The following is an 18,282-nucleotide window of genomic DNA, read 5'->3' on the forward strand; positions in this document are numbered from 1 at the left end:
CGATTCGACCCCTAGCCTGGGAACCTCCATATGCTGCAGGAGAGGCCCGAGAAATGACAAAAAGACAAAAATAAATTAAAAAAAAAAAAAAGTCAGGGAAAAAGAAAGCAAATTATGTTCTGGGAACACCTGGAGGAGCCCCAAGACCCTTTCAAGGGGAGTCCAAGGCCAAAACAATTTTCATGATGTCAAGTGTAAAATATAGGTTTCCAAAGGAATCTTGACATATGATATCCCAATAGGGTGGATGCAAAAATGCAAGATGTGAGAATCCAGCTGTATTATTATTATTATTATTATTATTATTATTATTATTATTCTGTCTTTTGTCTTTTTAGGGCCCCACTCGCAGCATATGGAGATTCCCAGGCTAGGGGTAGCATCAGAGCTGTAGCCACTGGCCTACACCACAGCCACAGCAACACCGGATCCTTAACCCACCGAGCGAGGCCAAGGATCGAACCCATGTCCCCATGGATACTAATCAGGTTCATTAACCACCGAGCCACAACAGGAACTCTGAATCCAGCTGTATTCTATTAAGCAAGACACTAAAGAAGTTTGCAAAAATGTAAAACAATGCCACTCTTCCCACTAATTTTTCGTTTTGGAAAATATAGTTATTTTCATAAATATATGTTATTACATTAACATATAATAAATTCCTTTTTAATGAATAAGTGCAATAAGTATTTCTCAGTTTTAATTTTAAATGCAGCAAATGTTGATAGATATAATGTATATAAGCAAAAACTTCAGACTCTTCTTTTTTTTTTTTTTTTTTTGCTTTTTAGGGCCACTCATGTGGCATATGGACGTTCCCAGGCTAGGGGTCAAATCAGAGCTGCTGCTGCCAGCCTACGCCACAGCCACAGCAATGCAGGATCTGAGCCACGTCTCTTGACCTACACTCCAGAGCCTTAACCCATTGAGCAAGGTCAGGGATCGAACCAGAGTCCTCATGGATACTAGTCAAGCTCACGACCACTGAGCCACAATGGAAATGCCTCTCTTTGCCTCTCCAGGCAGGGTTCTCTGTTAGGGCTAGCCCCCAGGTGCTTCCCCAGCCCTTTTGTTCCCGTCCCTGCCTGTACCTCTGTAAATAGTTCCTTCATTAAAAGCTCCTTAATTTCCCTTTGATGCTCTATATTTCTTAAGTAGATTCTTATTGTATATACTGAGGGGTTTTGGTGACCTTCCTAAGGTCACAAAATAAGTGACAGAACACCTGAGAGGACACACAAGCTAACACAAAGAAACAAAGAAGGGTGGAGTCTTTTTCGGCCCTACCAGCCTGCTCAGCCCCTTCTCAGAACCCTAGGCCCTGCCCGGACCGCCGGAATCTGTGATCCTTTTGTTGGGATGGGATTGAATTCCCTAGGGCTCCCGTCCCAGACCTGACCAGCAGCTCCAGTAACCAGAGCTGTGTGAGAAGAAAAGGCCAAGCCACTGGGGTAGCCGCACCCCAAAGAGAGATGAGGTCTCAGGTGAGTCATGCCACCAAGGGGCCACCTTTCCTGTCCTCAGGGCCACTGCTCACCTGCAGCCCTGACCCACCAAGGACTCGGAACTTTGGCCACCCAGCCTCTTGCCATCCTCTCCTTCAGCCTTCGAGGGTTCTCCACTCCTCCTCCCCCACCCCGCAGGTGTCAGGGAGCTAGGACATCTGTCTCCCACCCCCACCTGGGCCTCTAGAGATGTGAGATGCACACGGGGCTCTGGGTGGGGCCTTCGGGCTCCCTACTTCCTCCTTCCAGCCCCAGATCCACTCAGATTCCCAGTGATGGGCTCCAGCCAGGGAGGGTGGGGCTATTTCTGGGACCATCCAAAGTCACGGGCTGCCTAGGCAGTGACGGAGTGGTGGCAGGGAGCAGTCCTTCACAGATCTCTGTGCCTCCAGCTGACTCACATGTGCCATGTCCCAGCACCTGCTGCTCCCATTTGTGATCCTCGGTAACCTCAGGGGACAGGGAATGGCTACAAGGGGCCAGGCTCCTAGCGTCTGGGGAGGCTGGAAAGCAGAACTCCTGGATTCTGCCTGGAGAATGGGGCGTCAGAGGAGGAAGGGGAGGGGGCCGTCAGAAGAAGGTAGGCATGAAGTGTTAGGAGGGAGAAGAGCAGGTATGAGAGGAGGAGGAAAGGAGGCCTGGGTGCCATGGAGGGATGGGTACCTGTAAAGCTTGCGGGGAGGGAGCTGGGGAGGGCAGGTCCCAAGCGTAGGTCTCCAGCCTCTTCCTGCCTCTGTCTTTCCAGCCATCAGCCCCATCCCAGGAGCCTTCCAGGACTCAGGTAAGGCAGCGGGGCTGGGGGAAGGTCATGTGCAGATGGAGAAAAGATGGGAGGGGTAGCATGGATGCTGGCAGGGGGCGCTGAAAGGGCGGGGAATGGGGGAAGAGGAAGCTGGGGGGGGGCGATGGGGAGCAGGAAGATCGGGGCTGGGCAGTGTCCAGGGCTAGATGTCACTAGTATCTTCCTCTCTTTACCTTCTGACTCCTAGCTCTCAGTCCTACCCAAGAAGAACCTGCAGATCTGGGTAAGGAAGAGCTGGGGAATCTTAGAGGGGGTTAAGGCTGGCTAGACCACCAGGGAGGTGGAAGTGATCAGAAACTTAGCGGGCTGAGGTTCTCTTTGTTCTTTGTTGGGGGGAGGGCAAACGGGCGGGGTGAGGGACCAGCCTTTGTCCTGAGTTACCTGGACTTCTGGTGTGGCCGCCAGGGGCAGGCTGTGACCTCAGCGGTACCCCCTTGCAGACTGCGGTCGCCCTGAGCCCTCTGCCCGCATCATGGGGGGCTCAGATGCTCGGCCTGGCACCTGGCCGTGGCAGGTGAGCCTACATCAGGGCGGGGGCCACATCTGCGGGGGCTCCCTCATCGCCCCCTCCTGGGTCCTCTCCGCGGCTCACTGTTTCATGAAGTGAGTATTCGCCCAAATCCAGCCCCGCTCCTTCAAAAGCCAAGCCGACCCGCAGTTTGATCCCCGCTTACTCCAGGCTAACCTGGAGCTCAGCAGCCCCCGCCGCCCCGCCCTCCCCAAGCTAAGTGCCCTGCGGAGTATCCAGGTTCTGAGGGTGAAGAAGCGGCCAGCTGGCTCCTCCCACCCCTCCCCCAAATTCAAACTTCACTCGAGTCTGAATTCCATCCTTCCACTGCCCCCAGTCAAGCACTTCCAAATCGCATCCCTCCTGCCCCTTCTGTGTGCGTGTGGATCTATCTGAGAGTTCCCTTGTGGCTCAGAGGGTTAAGGATCCCGCGTTGTTACTATAGCTTCTGGGTTCGCTGTGGCGAGGGTTTGATCCCTGGCCCGGGGAGCTTCCCCACACCCCCTGGGCGCCCCCTCACAAAAGGAGTCTATCTCACCTAACCTTTTCCTGCCTCCGCCTGGACACAGTAACGGTACCTTGGAGCCGGCGGCCGAGTGGTCGGTAGTGCTGGGCGTGCACTCCCAGGACGGGCCCCTGGACGGCGCTCACATCCGCGCGGTGGCCGCTATCCTGGTGCCAGACAACTACAGCAGCGTGGAACAGGGCGCCGACGTGGCCCTGCTGCGCCTGGCCTCGCCCGCCAGGCTGGGCCCCGCCGTGCGACCGGTCTGCCTGCCCCGGGCCTCGCACCGCTTCGCTCGCGGCACCGCGTGCTGGGCCACGGGCTGGGGGGACGTCCAGGAAGCGGGTGAGTAGGGGGCGGGGTCATCCGGGAGGCGGGCTATTGGGAGGCGGAGCCTATCGAGAGGCCCTCAGGGCGTGTCCTGAAAGCTGGAGCCCCAAGGGCTGCCTTAAGACGGGCCTCACTGTGCGTTGGGAAGAGCCGTTTCTGAGATGAGGTTGGAAGAAGAGCGGAGCGGAACGGAAGGAGATAGCGACCGGTTTGGGATATGGCGAGCTCAAGGGCCATGGGGCAAGGAGGCAGAGATGCCCAGCAGGCAGCGGGTGGGGACCCATCTGAGCGCTGGGAAAGAGCGGGCTCCATTCCTGCCTTTCTCCTCTGATTCTGCCCACAGACCCCCTGCCTCTGCCCTGGGCGCTGCAAGAAGTGGAGCTAAGGCTGCTGGGAGAGGCTGCCTGTCAGTGTCTCTACAGCCGGCCTGGCCCCTTCAATCTCACTTTCCAGCTGTTGCCAGGGATGCTGTGCGCTGGCTACCCGGAGGGCCGCAGGGACACCTGCCAGGTGAGGGGAGGCCCCTGCACCTGCCGAGAGGGTCAGGCAGAGCCCTCACCCATAGGAAGCAGCATGAGGAATAAACAGATGCCCGTCTCTCACAACTCTGAGCCTCATCTGTGAAAAGAGAGCAAGGTTACCAGTGGAGGGAGTTCTGTTTGTGGCTCAGCAGCTTAAGGACCCCACATAGGAGTTCCCATGTAGAATATAATATAAAACGTTATATTTTAACCTTTTTTTAACATTTTTCCGAGACATGCTCCTCAAATGACACATCTTTTTTTTTTTTGGTCACACGCATGACATGCAAAGGTTCCTGAGCCAGGGATCGAACCTCCTCCACAGCAGCACCCCGAGCCACTGCAGTGAGGACGCTGGATCCTTAACCTGCTGCACCATAAGGGAACTCCAAATGACAGATCCAAATGACAGACCCTTTTAAGGACCTTCAAGCATACATGGTGGGGACTCAAACTAGTTTTCAGGGTCCCTCCCAATTATGAGGTTCCAGGACCTACAGAACCATTCCTGCCTTTTTTTTTTTTTTTTTTTGTCTTTTTAGAGCCACACCCAAGGCATATGGAGGTTTCCAGGATAGGGGTCAAATTGGAGCTGTAGCTACTGGCCTATGCCGCAGCCACAGCAATGACACATCCGAGCCATGTCTGCGACCTACACCACAGCTCACCCTGATCCTTAAACCACTGAGTGAGGCCAGGGATCGAACCCGCAACCTCATAGTTCCTAGTCGGATTCGTTAACCACTGAGCCACAATGGAAACTTCTATCCCTGCCTTTTTGAACAGGATTGCCAACAATTCAACCTCCTCTAGACCAGCACTGTTCCAGAGAACTTCCTGCGATGACAGAAATGCTTTCTCTCTGCACTGTCCAGTAGGATAGTCACTAGCCATATTGGCTATTGAACATTGGAAAGGTGGCTGGTGTGTTGAGGAATTAAATCTTTAACTTTATTTAATTTTAATTAATTTAAATAGCCACTTGGGACTAGTGTCTACCCTATTGGAGAGCACAGTTCTAGATAATTCTGAAGCTTCTTTGTAACCCTCTTCTTCAGGTCACAGAGATGCTTGACCTGGATTACAGTGATATCTTAGGGACAATGCCCCAGCATTAAACGGCCCCAGAGGAGTTCCTGTCGTGGCTCAGTGGTAATGAACCTGACTAGTATTCATGAGGACTCGAGTTTGATCCCTGGCCTCCCTCATTGGATTAAGGATTGGCACTGCTGTGGCTGTGGTGTAGGTCGGCAGCTACAACTCTGATTCAACTCCCAGCCTGGGAACATCCATATGCCATGGAGGTGGCCCTAAAAAGACCAAAAAAAAAAAAAAATCCTGGAAACCTGTTGTAGTGACTGTTCCTTGTAGTTCTTCCACCTAACTGGTCTTCAAACTGTCCCTTCTTGCTGCTTTTCTTTCTTTTTTTTTTCTTTTTTTTTCTTTTTTTTTTTCTTTTTTTTTTTTTTTTTTTTGTCTTTTTAGAGCCGCACCCTCAACATATGGAGGTTTCCAGGCTCGGGGTCAAATCAGAGCTGTAGCTGCCAGCCTACACCACAGCCCCAGCAACATGGAATCCGAGCCGTGTCTATGACCTACACCAGAGCTCACGGCAACGCCAGATCCTTAACCCCCTGAGCCAGGTCAGGGATGGAACCCACATCCTCATGGATGCTAGTCGGGTTAGTTAACCACTGAGCCACGACGGGAACTCCACTGCTGCTTTTCTAATAGCCTATTTCTTTTCTCTTTTCTACCCCTCATTTTTTATCACCCTGTGGCATATAGAATCCCTGGGCCAAAGATAAGATCTGAGCTGCAATTGCGACCTGTGCTGCTCCAGATCCTTTAATCCACTGTGCCAGGACTCAAACTCCTGGTGCTGCAGAGACGGCTGCCAACCCCATTGCATCACAGCAGGAACTCCAAATAGCCTATTTCTATAGTCTTTTCCTCTTGAATGCTGGCATCTCTGATTTACTTTAACGATTTAACAAGGCATTCTAACAACTTAGAAACCAAAGACAGGCTTTGTTCGAACTATTTATTGACAAGAATCATCTGGCTCTGAATGAGACCTGCAGGCCTCTCTGGCATGGCCTTTAATGCATTAGCTTGGTGCTCTTGGCTTTGGCTGCTCATCAGCTTTTCTGCTTTACCAGACCTTAGAGTTGTAGGAATTATGGAGGACATGGCACAGCCAATGCAGGTTTCTAAAAAGTGGCTGTAAGTAGGGCCAACAAGAAGAGGTGGTGTAAAGGAGTTCTTTTTTGGCTGAGTGTGTCAAGGATCTGGCATTGTAACTGCTGTGTCTTGAGTCGCTGCTGTGTTGTGGGTTTGATCCCTGGCCTGGGTGCATCCAAAAAAAAGAGGTGTAGACCCTCTGCCAGGTGATCCAGTACAAGCTGGTGGGTCCCTGGACTGATCCTCTGATACAGAGTCATCTGTCATCAGGGAGACTCTGGGGGGCCCCTGGTTTGTGAGGAAGGTGGCCGATGGTTCCAGGCGGGGATCACCAGCTTTGGCTTTGGCTGTGGACGGAGGAACCGCCCCGGAGTCTTCACTGCTGTGGCTCCCTACGAGGCATGGATAAGAGAAAAGGTGATGGGCTCAGAGCCTGGGCCTGCCTTTCCCACCCAGTCCCCAGAGCCCCAGTCAGGCCTCCCAGAACCCATGGATGAGAACTGCACCATTGCCCTACCAGGTGAGCTGGGGGGCACGACCCTGATGTCAGGGGATCTGGGAGATCTGAGCTCAGGTGGAAACTGCTCTGGGTTCAGGAGGCCCCCTGACTCAGGCGTCTCACCCCTCAGAGTGTGGTAAGGCCCTACGGCCAGGCGCCTGGCCCTGGGAAGCCCAGGTGATGGTTCCAGGATCCAGACCCTGCTATGGGGCGCTGGTGTCTGAGAGCTGGCTCTTGGCACCTGCCAGCTGCTTTTCGGGGTGAGTGAAAGCCCAGTCTCAGGAAGATTCTTGCCCCTGCCCTCATCAGCCCGAGATGCTTACCTAACCGGCCCAGCCCTTCCCCTGGGTAGGGTAGAGGTAGGGGTGTGGGGTCCCATTGGGGTGTGTATGATCCAGATCGAAAATCAGGGCCCTAGTCTCTCTGGGGGCAAATAAAGGCATAATACAAGTTCGACCTAGGATGGGGGGGCGGTGGTGGCCGAGCGTTCAGTTTTCAGGACAGGGATACAGAATCCTGCCTGGAGACCCGAGTCTAGGCCACCGGTGCGAGGTTTAGAGCTGAGTGTGCGGGATCCTGCCCACGTCCCCAGTCTCCCCCGTCTCGCAGCCGCGTCAGCTCAGACCAGCCTCCCGGCGACCTGGAGAACTGGCACGTTCTGCTGCCCTCGCGCCCGCGCGCGGAGCAAGTGGCGCGCCTCGTGCTGCACGAGAACGCCTCCTGGGACGACGCCTCGGACCTGGCTCTGCTGCAGCTGCGCGTGCCCGTGAACCTCAGCGCGGCCCCGCGGCCAGTGTGCCTCCCCCACCCAGAACACTATTTCCTGCCCGGGAGCCGCTGCCGCCTGGCTCGCTGGGGCCGCGGGGGTGAGCAGGGGCCCAACGCGGGCGGGGCGGGACGGAGCCGGGCGGGACGCCGCCTCAGCTCCGGCTCCCTCCTTTTCCCTCCCAGAAGCCGCACCCGGCCCCAGCTCGCTGCTTGAGGCGGAGCTGTTGGGCGCCTGGTGGTGTCACTGCCTGTACGGCCACCAGAGGGCGTCAGTGCCGCCGCCCGGAGAGCCGCCGCAAGCGCTCTGCCCCGCCTACCAAGAGGAGGAGGTGGCTGGCCACTGCTGGGTGAGCGGCAGGGCGGGGCCTACTGGTCTAAGTAGGAGGAAGGGGCGGGCCGGGGGTGGAGCCTGAGAGGGCCCCGGAACCCGGCGCGGGCTCTGCGGGCGGAGACGGGCTGAGGGCGGGGCCAGAACAAGCTGGGGGCGGAGCCTGGCCCTGGAGGACTTGGGACCGAGGCCGAAAGCTGCAGGGGTGGAGGGTGGGTGTTTTCGCTCCCCGCTTTGTTTAGAGAATCCTAAAGTAAGGGCTGACTTCTTAACACAGATAGGTATTGGAGCCTGGCCTGGGGGAAGTGGGATTTGTTAGTCCGAGTACGGAGAGTGCGGAGCCCAGGAAAGCCCCAGGACCTTTGTTACCTCCTCATCAAATTGCACACACGTTTTCGCGCTGCAGAACTATTCTCACTGGAGCCTTCTTTGCCGGGAAGAGGGGACCTGGTTCCTGGCTGGAATCAGAGACTTCCCCAGTGACTGTCTACGTCCCAGAGCCTTCTACCCGCTGCAGATCCACGGCCCATGGATCAGTCATGTGACTCGGGAAGCCTACGTGGAGGACCAGCTGGCCTGGGACTGGGGCCCTGAGGGGGAGGAGACTGAAACACAAACTTGTCCCCCTCACACAGAGTATGGTGGTGAGGAGGCGCCTGTGGGGCTTAGGGGCTCCTGGGGGTGCTTAGAGCCACAGTAGGGGCTTTAAGGGTCAGCTGTGACCCCCACCCCCGCCCACTGAGGGGGAGATCACTTCCTCTCTCTAGCGTGTGGTCTGCTGCCTGAGCCGGCTCCGATGGGGGTCCTGTGGCCCTGGCTGGCAGAGGTGCACGTAGCCAGAGAGCGTGTCTGCACTGGGATCCTCGTCACCCCAGGCTGGGTCCTGGCGGCCACTCACTGTGTCCTCAGGTGGGTTCCAACCATCTCCCTGGCAAGAAGGAAAAATTGGGAGATGGGTAGAGGACTCTTAGAATAGTGGGATGCTCTCCCTCTAGGACTTTTCTGTATTTATTTTTGCTTTTTAGGGCTGCACCTGAAGCATATAGAAGTTCCTGGGCTAGGGCTCTGATCAGAGCTGCGGTTGCCAGCCTAGGCTAGAGCCACAGTGACGCCAGATCCGAGCCACATCTTCGACTTACACCAGTGCATCTGCAACTTACACTGCAGCTCACGGCACGCTACAGCCTTAGCCCACTGAGTGAGGCCAGGGGTCGAACTTGCATCCTCATGGATACTAGTCAGGTTCTTAACCCACTGAGCCACAACACACCTTTAGGGCTTTTCTAGCACAGGGAAACTGCTGCGACATGTTTTGAGACAGAAGAGAGATTTGGAAGGAGGGATAATGAGGAATGACTCTGGAGATGCCTTCCACCCTTTCCCCTGGGCTTTGGAAGGACATTATCAGCAATGGGGGGAACATGAAGTGACACTGGACCTTGTTCTAACAGGCCAGGCTCTACCACAGTGCCTTATATTGAAGTGTACCTAGGCCGGGCAGGGGCCAGCCCCCTCCCGCAGAGCCACCAGCTATCCCGATCCATCATCAGCATCCGCCTGCCCCGGCACCTGGGACTCCGGCCCCCGCTGGCCCTCCTAGAGCTGAGCTCCCGGGTGGAGCCCTCCCCATCAGCCTTGCCCATCTGCCTTCAGCCAGGTGGTCTCCCCTTGGGGGCCAGCTGCTGGGTGCTGGGCTGGAAGGACCCCCAGGACCGAGGTGAGGGCCCTGGGTCCTGGGGGTGAGAAGTGACTGGACGCCAGAGTGGTCCCTGGGACAACCTTCTTTCCTCTCTCTAGTCCCTGTGGCTGCTGCTGTCTCCATCTTGACAGCGCGACTCTGTCACTGCCTCTATCAGGGCATTCTGCCCCCTGGAACTCTCTGTGTCCTGTATGCAGAGGGGCAGGAGGACAGCTGTGAGGTACGGGGGGGCCTGGTCTGATACGGGGGAGCACTGCTGGGCAGCGGGACCCCGGAGAGAGAGTGGGATTGGAATTCTTGGTTGCCGGGCCCTGGAGGGGAAGAAGGCCAGGACCTTGATTTTGAGAGAGGCCAGGGCCTTGACCTTGAGAGGGGCCAGGGACCAAGATGTCTGAGGATGGAAACGAGCAGCGCTTTGTGGCTGGACCCTAGGAGAGGGTGCCGGGGACCAGAAGGAAAGCTAAGAGACCCTTTGCCCTTGGCTCTGATGCTGCAGGTGACCTCAGCCCCGCCACTCCTGTGCCAGACTGAGGGAGGCTCCTGGGTCCTTGTGGGCATGGCTCTTCGAGGCAGCAGGGAACTATTTGCCGCTGTTGGCCCTGAAGAGACCTGGATCTCCCAGACGGTGGGGGAGGCCCATTTCCTGCCCACCAGTGGCCTCCCCCACTGGCTCCCCGAAGGCGGCGACCTCTGCCCCCCTGACATAGCCAGGGCCTCAGGTTCCCCTCGGGCTGCTCTTTTCCTGCTGCTACTGATCCTCCTGGTCCAGGGCTGAGGGGGCCCGGACCCCTAGGCCACCTCCTCTGGGCCTCCCCCAGCCCCTTTGGCCTTGCACGTCCTGCCCAGTGGGGCTGGAATGCGGTCCAACCAGCTCTGTTCCCCTGCCAGGAACCTCCAGAGCGCCCCACCCACCTAGACTGCAGCGGCTTCAGCTAATTGGGCCTGGGTGCCTGGCTATTTTGGAGTCCGGCATCCTTGAGGGCAGCGGGCAATAAAGGTGTAAACACTGACACACGTGGCCTGGTGGCATCACTGGGGGCTGGCTGAGGGGCAGGGGGAAAACCCCAGGGAACGGAGCCTCTCCCTCCTGGGCCTCTGTGAGTCAGATCTTGGGCTCCCAGGAAATGTGTCCCTGATAACGTGGCAGCTGTCTTTCATTCCTGCCCCAGGGTGGGGGAGGTTGGGCTGCCAGCTGGGTGTGTGTCACCTGCCCAGTGGAATCAGTATCCCTAACACCTGCTGGACACCTCAGCCCTAGCTCCCCCTGCTGCCCTCCCCGTCCCGCCCCATCCCAAGCAAGAAGGACTCAGGGTGAGGACTGGTCCCAGGAAGGGTCCAGGAGTCTGAGGTTCGAGGTTGTGGGCATATCCTGTGCTGGCAGGAAGCCTCTGCCACATACATACCAGGATGGTGGTGCCCCAGAGGGTACATCTCCAGCATCCCTAGTACACACGCAGGACACGTGTAGGTCCACCACCCTTAAGTGTCCACCCCATCCTGCCCAGTGCCCCAGGGTTGGGGCCCCACCACTTACCAGTGTGCCCTGTTAACTGCCAGGTCCCACACAGCTTGGGCCTCCACAAGCCTCCAAAGTGTTCCCAACGTGCTGGGAAACAGGTGGCCACCCCTGGGGCTGGGGGTCAGGATAAAGTCATAAAGGAGGTGATGTCTAGCACAGAAGAAAGGCAAAGGGAGGCGTTTCCATCGTGGCTCAGTGGTTAACAATCCGACTAGGAACCATGAGATTGCGGGTTCATTCCCTGGCCTTGCTCAGTGGGTTAAGGATCCAACGTTGCCGTGAGCTGTGGTGTAGTTCGCAGATGCGGCTCGGATCCAGCGTTGCTGTGGCTGTAGTGTAGGCCGGCAGCTGTAGCTCCGATTCGACCCGTAGCCTGGGAACCTCCATATGCCACGGGAACAGCCCTCAAAAGGCAAAAAGACCAAAAAAAAAAAAAAAAAAAAAAGGCAAAGGGAGACCCGCTTGGGGTGGAAACCAGCTGCTGAGGGTGGCAGAGGGGTCACTTCAGGCCAGAGTCACCATCTCTGTGTTGAGGAGGCAGAGCGGTGGTGGAGAGAGGAGCCCTCCAGGGAAGCTGGAAGTTCTTGGGAGGTGGAGGAGATGGACAGAGGTTCCGAATCGCCCCAGCTTGGGAGTTCCCGTTGTGGCTCAGAGGGTTGAAAGTCCGACTAGTATCCATGAGGATGCAGGTCCAACCCACTTCACTCAGTGGGTTAAAGATCTGATGTTGCCCTGAGCTGTGCTGTAGGTCGCAGATGCAGCTCAGATCTGGCGTGGCTGTGGCTGTGGTGTAGGCCGGCAGGTGCACCTCTGATTGGACCCTCAGCCTGGGAACCTCCATATGCTGCAGGTGCGGCCCTAAAAAGCAAATAAAAAAGGGGGGCCCTGGCTTCTCTTTAGCTGCCAGATCCCAGAGAGAATATTCCCCTGCACCTCTCTCCACGGGGACACACACCCCTACCTACTCCCTGTAACCAGTCACTCGTTGGCCATCCCCGAGGAACATTTAATAGATCCCATCCTTCACCCAAACCCACCCACAATGTCCAGGGTCTCGCCCCCTCCACCCCAGCTTCAACCCCTTCCTGAGTCAGCCTCGTTCCCTTTCCTGCTACAGGAGTTCCCTGCTCTCCAGCCTGGGCCCTGAAGTCCCGGCTCAGACGTCCCGACACCTAGTCTTATGGAAGGCAGGTGGGGAAGCAGGGCTCTGCTTTTCTAAAGCTCAAAGCCAACACACATTCCCAGCTGCCCAGATTCACACACTCGGAGGTTGTGCCAGACCCCCAACACCTGTCGTGTGGGCCTCCTTGCCCTGAACCTGTGCCACCTGCACCCTCCACCTGAGGATGCTTCGCCTGGACCATCTTGGCCTTCTTAACACCTTTTCAATGCCCCTGTAGGTCTCAGTTTCAAAGGCTTTTTTTTTTTGGCTTTTTGGCTTTTTAGGGCACAGGTGCAGCATGTGAAAGTTCTCCGGCTAGGGGTTGAATCAGAGCTGCAGCTGTCGCCTATACCACAGCCACAGCCACAGCCATGCTGGATCTGAGCTACATCTGTGACTTACGTAGCAGCTCGGAGCAACTCCAGATGCTTAACCCACTGAGTGAGGCCAGGGATCAAACCCACATCCTCATGGATACTAATTGGGTTCTTTTTTTTTTTTTTTTTTTTTTTTGTCTTTTTGCCATTTCTTGGGCCACTCCCACGGCATATGAGGTTCCCAGGCTAGGGGTCGAATCGCAGCTGTAGCTGCCAGCCTACGCCAGAGCCACAGCAACGCAGGATCGTTAACCCACTGAGCAAGGGCAGGGATCGAACCCCCAACCTCATGATTCCTAGTCGGATTCGTTAACCACTGTGCCACGACGGGAACTCCATTAATTGGGTTCTTAACTGGCTGAACCACAACGGGAACTCCTGAGGAGTCCTTCTTGATGCCAGCCTAGGTCAAGCTCCTGGAAGTGGCTCCCTGAGCCCCCGTCCCTCTTACCCCATCACAGTTCCCAGCTTGGAATTATTCTGTAATTGCTTGTGTCATCCTATGATTCAAGTGTGTCACCCCAACTGCACCATGAACTCAGGGAAGGCAGGGATGGTGTCCACTTTGTCTCCCGTGCCTGGAACATATTAGGCACTCAGTAAATATTTGGGGAATGATTAGCACCACCAGACGTGCTCAGCATTCCTCACCACACACAGATGAGGCTGCCAGCTCCACAGAAGGGCTGGAAGGGCTCTAGCCTCGGGGCAGACCCGGGTGGCCTGGGCTCAGATGCCAGGCCTCAGGAGGAAGGGAGGGGCGGCTGTGGCCCCACAATAACACGGCTGGGCCAGTCCTGGGGGGCATAACTGGTCTGGGAGACAGACACAGGACCCGGAACAGTTGGGTAAGAATCTGGTCACCCAAGATTCCAGCCCTGCCTGGGGCAGCTCAAACCCCCCACCACACACACACACACACACACCTCACACACATATTCACAACACACACAAACACACACCCCACGCATGCACCACAGCCTAGGGGTCTGGGAGGACTCAGGACTCTCTGAGAGCAGCCAGCCTAGCTGAGCCAGGAGGGCGGGGCCAGGGGAGGGGCGGGCAGGTAAGGTGCCCTTTCCCAGGGAGCTGCCACTCCGGAAGGAAGGTCGACTCCTTCCCTGGTGGTGCTGGAGACGATCCACACTGCCAGCTGCTGGGAGCCCAGCGTTCCCCCCCGCTGAGCCCGCTTCAGCTCTGAAGCCAGGCTCGGACACCTGTTCCCCCTTCCCTCCGGTCCCAACACTTGGAACCCAGCCCTAGGTCCCTTCCCTTAGGTGCCCGGTGTCTTCCCAGGGCCCCTGGTCCTGGGCCATGGCCCAGAGGGAGGGCCTGGGGCCTCGGGGGCTGGCGGCTGTGGCCACTTTGATTTCGCTTGGATTGTTCCAGAATGGGATGGGTGAGTACGAGCGGACGGGGAGGCGGGGAGCGCGGGGCTCGGCGCGGGGTGGCGCACAGGGGCTGAGGGTACACCGCTTTGCTGGGCCACATCCTTTATCCGGGGCTCCAGAACCCCCAGCTTCAGCCTCCGGAGCAGCCTCTGACCCCAGCTTTGGCCTCCCAGGGAGGGGGCAGCGCTCCGGTGAAGCAGGAGGTGGGGATCCTGAGCACGTGCGACTTCTTGCTAACCCCTCCCTCTTTCTCTTTTCCTCCAGGAGCCAAAGGGGACGCAGGTGAGGCTGGCTGGGGGGAGGGGGAGGGGAGGGGATAGGGGTTGGGAAGGGGCCGGTGGCTCTGATTTCCCCCGGAGCCTCTGAAGCACCTGCCCAAGGCTCAAGGCCGTAAGTGGCAGCGCTGGAATTCCACCCAGGTCTGTCTCCAAAGGTGGGCTGTTTTGAGAGGAAAACAAAATCAAAGTCCTTGGGAATCTCGGCTTCACCAGGTACTTGGCTGTGTCTCGCGTGCCAGGCCCCTCACCTCTAAAAGACGTGGATTCTCTTTTCGGGGGGCTGCCTGGGGAGTCAGGACGATAAAGGAAGTGAAAAGCCCCTGCTGGGCCTGGCCCTGGCAGGAACTGTTGGTCCCTAAATGGTAGCTATTGTCCTTTTCACCAGGAGAGAGGGGAGGAGTCTGGCTGGGCGGTTTTCTCTGCTCCTGAGAAGGTGACTTTATGAAGGACCTTTGGGCCCTGCTCCCCACAGCGGCCTTGGCGGGGGTGTGGAGCAGCCCTGGAAGCTATAGATGTTCACACCCAGGGAGCCCAGCTCTTCTCTTCATGTGTTCAACCCGCATCCACGACCCGACTCCATCCGTGAGCCCAGCCTTGGGCTGGGCTCTGGGCACATGGGGATCTGCCCTAGTGTCTGCCCTAGGGGAACGCCCAGGTCAGTGGGGTTGAAGCCGACACAGCTGTTTCCCAGAAGCACGGGCCCTGGAGCTCCGAGGCCTGGCCTAACTCAGCTGTCAAGGTCAGGGCAGGCTACGGAGGGACTGCTAACTTGAGCCACCTCCATAGGCAAAGAGACGTTTGCTGAACGAAGTAGGGCTGGAGAACGGTTTTCTAGAAGTGACCTAAATGAGCCAAGATCTAGAGGTGAACAGGTGTGTGGCCTGACGTGACAGGAAGTGTCCAGAGAGATGGCTGGAGCAGAAGGATGTGCCGCAGAAGGGCTGGAATCTCTCTTAAGGGCTGTGCAGAGCCAGGGAGGGACTGAAGCGGGGGTGGGACCCAGGCAGACTTGTGGTTTATGAAGATCTTCAGACGTGTAAGGAGTGGACCAGACGGGAGGCAGAAAGGCCTGAGTGGAGAGAAGCTGGACCAAACCTTAATTAGGCACTGGGCGGAGGATGGCGGGCAAGCAGAACTGCCCGTGACAGGTGTTAGCTGTGGGACGGATACAAAAGATGGCTGGCCTCTGTGAACACACGCCCTGAGCTCCAAACCAGACCTCGTGGGCTCTGTCGGGAGTGGCAGGGGTTCGGGTGTGGTTGGGGGACTCAGAGGCCCTGACGCCCTCCCTTCCCCTTCCTCCCTGGGCAGTCTCCTGTGGCATAGTCCCCCAAGCACAAGGACGGATTACAGGCGGTAGCAATTCAGACCCTGGCCAGTGGCCCTGGCAGGTCAGCATCAACTACAATGGCGAACACGTGTGTGGCGGCTCTCTCGTGTCTGACCAGTGGGTGTTGTCGGCTGCTCACTGCTTCCCAAGGTACCATCTTGTGGGGGCGGCGGGGTGGCAGGGGGTGGGCAGGGCGAAGTCAAATTTCAAGAGTCAGGAGTTCCTGTGATGCCACAGCGGAAACGAACCCGACTAGGAACCATGAGGTTGAGGGTTCGATTCCTGGCCTCGCTCAGTGGGTTGGGGATCCAGCATTGCCATGAGCTGTGGTGTAGGTCACAGACGCAGCTCGGATCTGGCGTTGCTGTGACTGTGGTGTGGGCCAGGGGCCACAGCTCCGATTTGACCCCTAGCCTGGGAATCTCCATGTGCCACAGGTGCAGCTCTAAGAAGCAAAAAATAAATAAATAAAAAAGTCAATGTAGGTCAGAGATTGAAGTTCTTGGGTTGAATCTGGGTATCAATAAAGTGCCCTGTGGCACAATGGAATTGCTGGTGTCTCAGAAGCACTGGGATGTGGGTTCGATCCCCGGCCCAGCATAGTGGGTAAAGGATCCAGGGTTGCCGCAACTGCAGCTCGGATCTGATCCCTGGCCCAGGAACTCTGTATGCTGTAGGGTGGCCAAAAAATAAACAAACAAACAAACAAATGAGTGAATAAAGTCTGTCAGGCTCAGTCAGGAGTGAAGGTCACAGGTCATGGGGTGCAGGATCAAACTAGGATGCGGTGTGGGAGCTAAAAGGTCAGAATCTGCGGTAGGATGCCACAAGGCGACAGGAATCGCGGGCTCTCAGGTCCCAGGCTTTGCTCCTTTCTGCCTTCAGGGATCACAGCACCAGCGCCTACGAGGTGAAGCTGGGGGCCCACCAGCTGGACAGTTTCAGCTCCAGCATGACAGTCCGAACCGTGGCGCAGGTCATTTCCCACCCCAGCTACCTCCAGGAAGGCTCCGAGGGGGACATCGCACTCCTCCAGCTCAGCAGCCCTGTCACCTTCTCCCGCTACATCTGGCCCATCTGTCTCCCCGCGGCCAACGCCTCCTTTCCCAACGGCCTCCAGTGCACCGTCACTGGATGGGGCCACGTGGCCCCCTCAGGTGAGGTGGGCGCTGATGTCTAGGGGTGCAGAGGGGAGCTCACTCAGGGCAGGAGGCCCTGGCTAAGCATCTCTTGCCTCCACAGTGAGCCTCCAGCGCCCCAGGACCCTGCAGCAACTTGAGGTGCCGCTGATCAGTCGTGAGACCTGTAACTGCCTATATAACATCGACGCCAACCCCGACGAGCCCCATTTTATCCAGCAGGACATGCTGTGCGCCGGCTACGTGAAGGGGGGCAAGGACGCCTGCCAGGTAAACGCGGGGGGCCCTGGGGAACAGATGAGACGGGTGTGTCTCGGGAGATGGGGGCTGGATGGTCAGAGGCCTGCAGCCTGGTCCTGATAGCTGTGGTGTGGTTTTTCTCCTCAGGGTGACTCTGGGGGCCCCCTCTCCTGCCCAGCAGGGGGCCACTGGTACCTGGCAGGCATCGTAAGCTGGGGTGATGCCTGTGGGGCCCCCAACAGGCCCGGTGTGTACACTCTGACTTCCACCTACGCCTCCTGGATTCAACACAATGTGGCAGAGCTCCAGCCTCAAGTGGTACCCCACATCGGGGAGTCGGAGCCTGACAGCGACCTCTGCAGCAACTACGGCGCCCTCAACGCTGCCCCCGCCTGGGGCTTGGCGAGGCCCATCCTTCTGCTGCCACTAGGCCTGACCCTGGGCCTCCTCCGGCCACGGCTCGAGCACTGAGCTACTTACCTGGGAGCTGACCTGGTTCCGGGACCTCCACGTCACTCCTGGGGACAGACGCCTGTTCCCAGGATGCCAGGCCCCGCCCCCAACACTCTGGGCCTGGAGCCTGATTGAGCCACTCCTTCGTCCCCCGACCCTGTGGGAGTTGAGGGCACCATCCTGACCTTGGAGCCCACCCTTCTGGGCTGTTCTTTGGGACTATAACCTCCACCACGAGGTAGTTTACTACCTGTGGTGCTAGAGCCTTTGGCTGCCTCCATCTGTCCACAAGCCTACAGGCTGGGCTCCCATGGAGCTCCCAAGGGCCCTCAGCTAGGAAATAGGCCCTGGCTCCCCACCCTGTTTCTAGAAGATTGCCCAGCTGATCACTGCGGATGGGCCTGCTCTGCCTGATGAGCCCCCCATGGCTTCGCCCCGCTGCTGTGGTCTGTACTGGGCTGCCTCCGGGCAGCACGTCTTCACGGACAGACAAGACCCCAATCTTGCCCCAACGGCTGCCATGCCCCCCCCCCCCGGCCCCCCGAGCCCTTGACTCCTGGCCTCCGGAGGAATGAGCCCCCACCGGAACTGGGCTCTCACTTACAGCTGGGGTGCGGGTGAGATGCAGCCAGAAGGAATAAAATGTTCTGAGCACAGCTGGCTGTGTGTGTGTGACGTGCAGTGAAGACCCTCGGCTCTGGGCCTCTCCCTGCCACCGCCAGAGTCCAGGGCCGCCGGCAG

At 57.5% G+C, this 18,282-nt stretch overlaps 2 protein-coding genes across 2 annotated transcripts; both read left to right on the forward strand.

The window, feature by feature from the left end:
- Window positions 989-10,662, forward strand: PRSS36 (protease, serine 36). The gene is made up of 15 exons (XM_003124495.4): window positions 989-1,953; window positions 2,254-2,289; window positions 2,498-2,533; window positions 2,751-2,913; window positions 3,388-3,668; window positions 3,997-4,163; window positions 6,629-6,878; window positions 6,988-7,117; window positions 7,467-7,723; window positions 7,809-7,972; window positions 8,360-8,597; window positions 8,721-8,862; window positions 9,405-9,670; window positions 9,751-9,872; window positions 10,149-10,662. Exons 1-15 carry the CDS (start codon window positions 1,917-1,919, stop codon window positions 10,425-10,427), a joined length of 2,568 nt encoding a protein of 855 aa, XP_003124543.1. The 5' UTR covers window positions 989-1,916; the 3' UTR covers window positions 10,428-10,662.
- PRSS8 (protease, serine 8) lies at window positions 13,767-18,197 on the forward strand. Its single transcript, XM_003124472.4, has 6 exons — window positions 13,767-14,109; window positions 14,366-14,383; window positions 15,691-15,859; window positions 16,595-16,866; window positions 16,952-17,118; window positions 17,236-18,197. Exons 1-6 carry the CDS (start codon window positions 14,025-14,027, stop codon window positions 17,557-17,559), a joined length of 1,035 nt encoding a protein of 344 aa, XP_003124520.1. The 5' UTR covers window positions 13,767-14,024; the 3' UTR covers window positions 17,560-18,197.

The sequence above is a fragment of the Sus scrofa genome, chromosome 3, assembly GCF_000003025.6.
Source record: "Sus scrofa isolate TJ Tabasco breed Duroc chromosome 3, Sscrofa11.1, whole genome shotgun sequence".
Classification (NCBI taxonomy): Eukaryota; Metazoa; Chordata; class Mammalia; order Artiodactyla; family Suidae; genus Sus; species Sus scrofa.

Bases quoted from the DNA above. Each gene is read 5' to 3' on its own strand.
- PRSS36 (XM_003124495.4), top strand. From the start codon at position 1,917: ATGTCCCAGCACCTGCTGCTCCCATTTGTGATCCTCG. The intron at 3,669-3,996 runs GTGAGTAGGGGG...TTCTGCCCACAG, and splicing joins GGGGGACGTCCAGGAAGCGG to ACCCCCTGCCTCTGCCCTGG. The intron at 6,879-6,987 runs GTGAGCTGGGGG...CTCACCCCTCAG, and splicing joins CTGCACCATTGCCCTACCAG to AGTGTGGTAAGGCCCTACGG.
- PRSS8 (XM_003124472.4), top strand. From the start codon at position 14,025: ATGGCCCAGAGGGAGGGCCTGGGGCCTCGGGGGCTGGCGGCTGTGGCC. The intron at 16,867-16,951 runs GTGAGGTGGGCG...TTGCCTCCACAG, and splicing joins GGGCCACGTGGCCCCCTCAG to TGAGCCTCCAGCGCCCCAGG. The intron at 17,119-17,235 runs GTAAACGCGGGG...TTTTCTCCTCAG, and splicing joins GGGGCAAGGACGCCTGCCAG to GGTGACTCTGGGGGCCCCCT.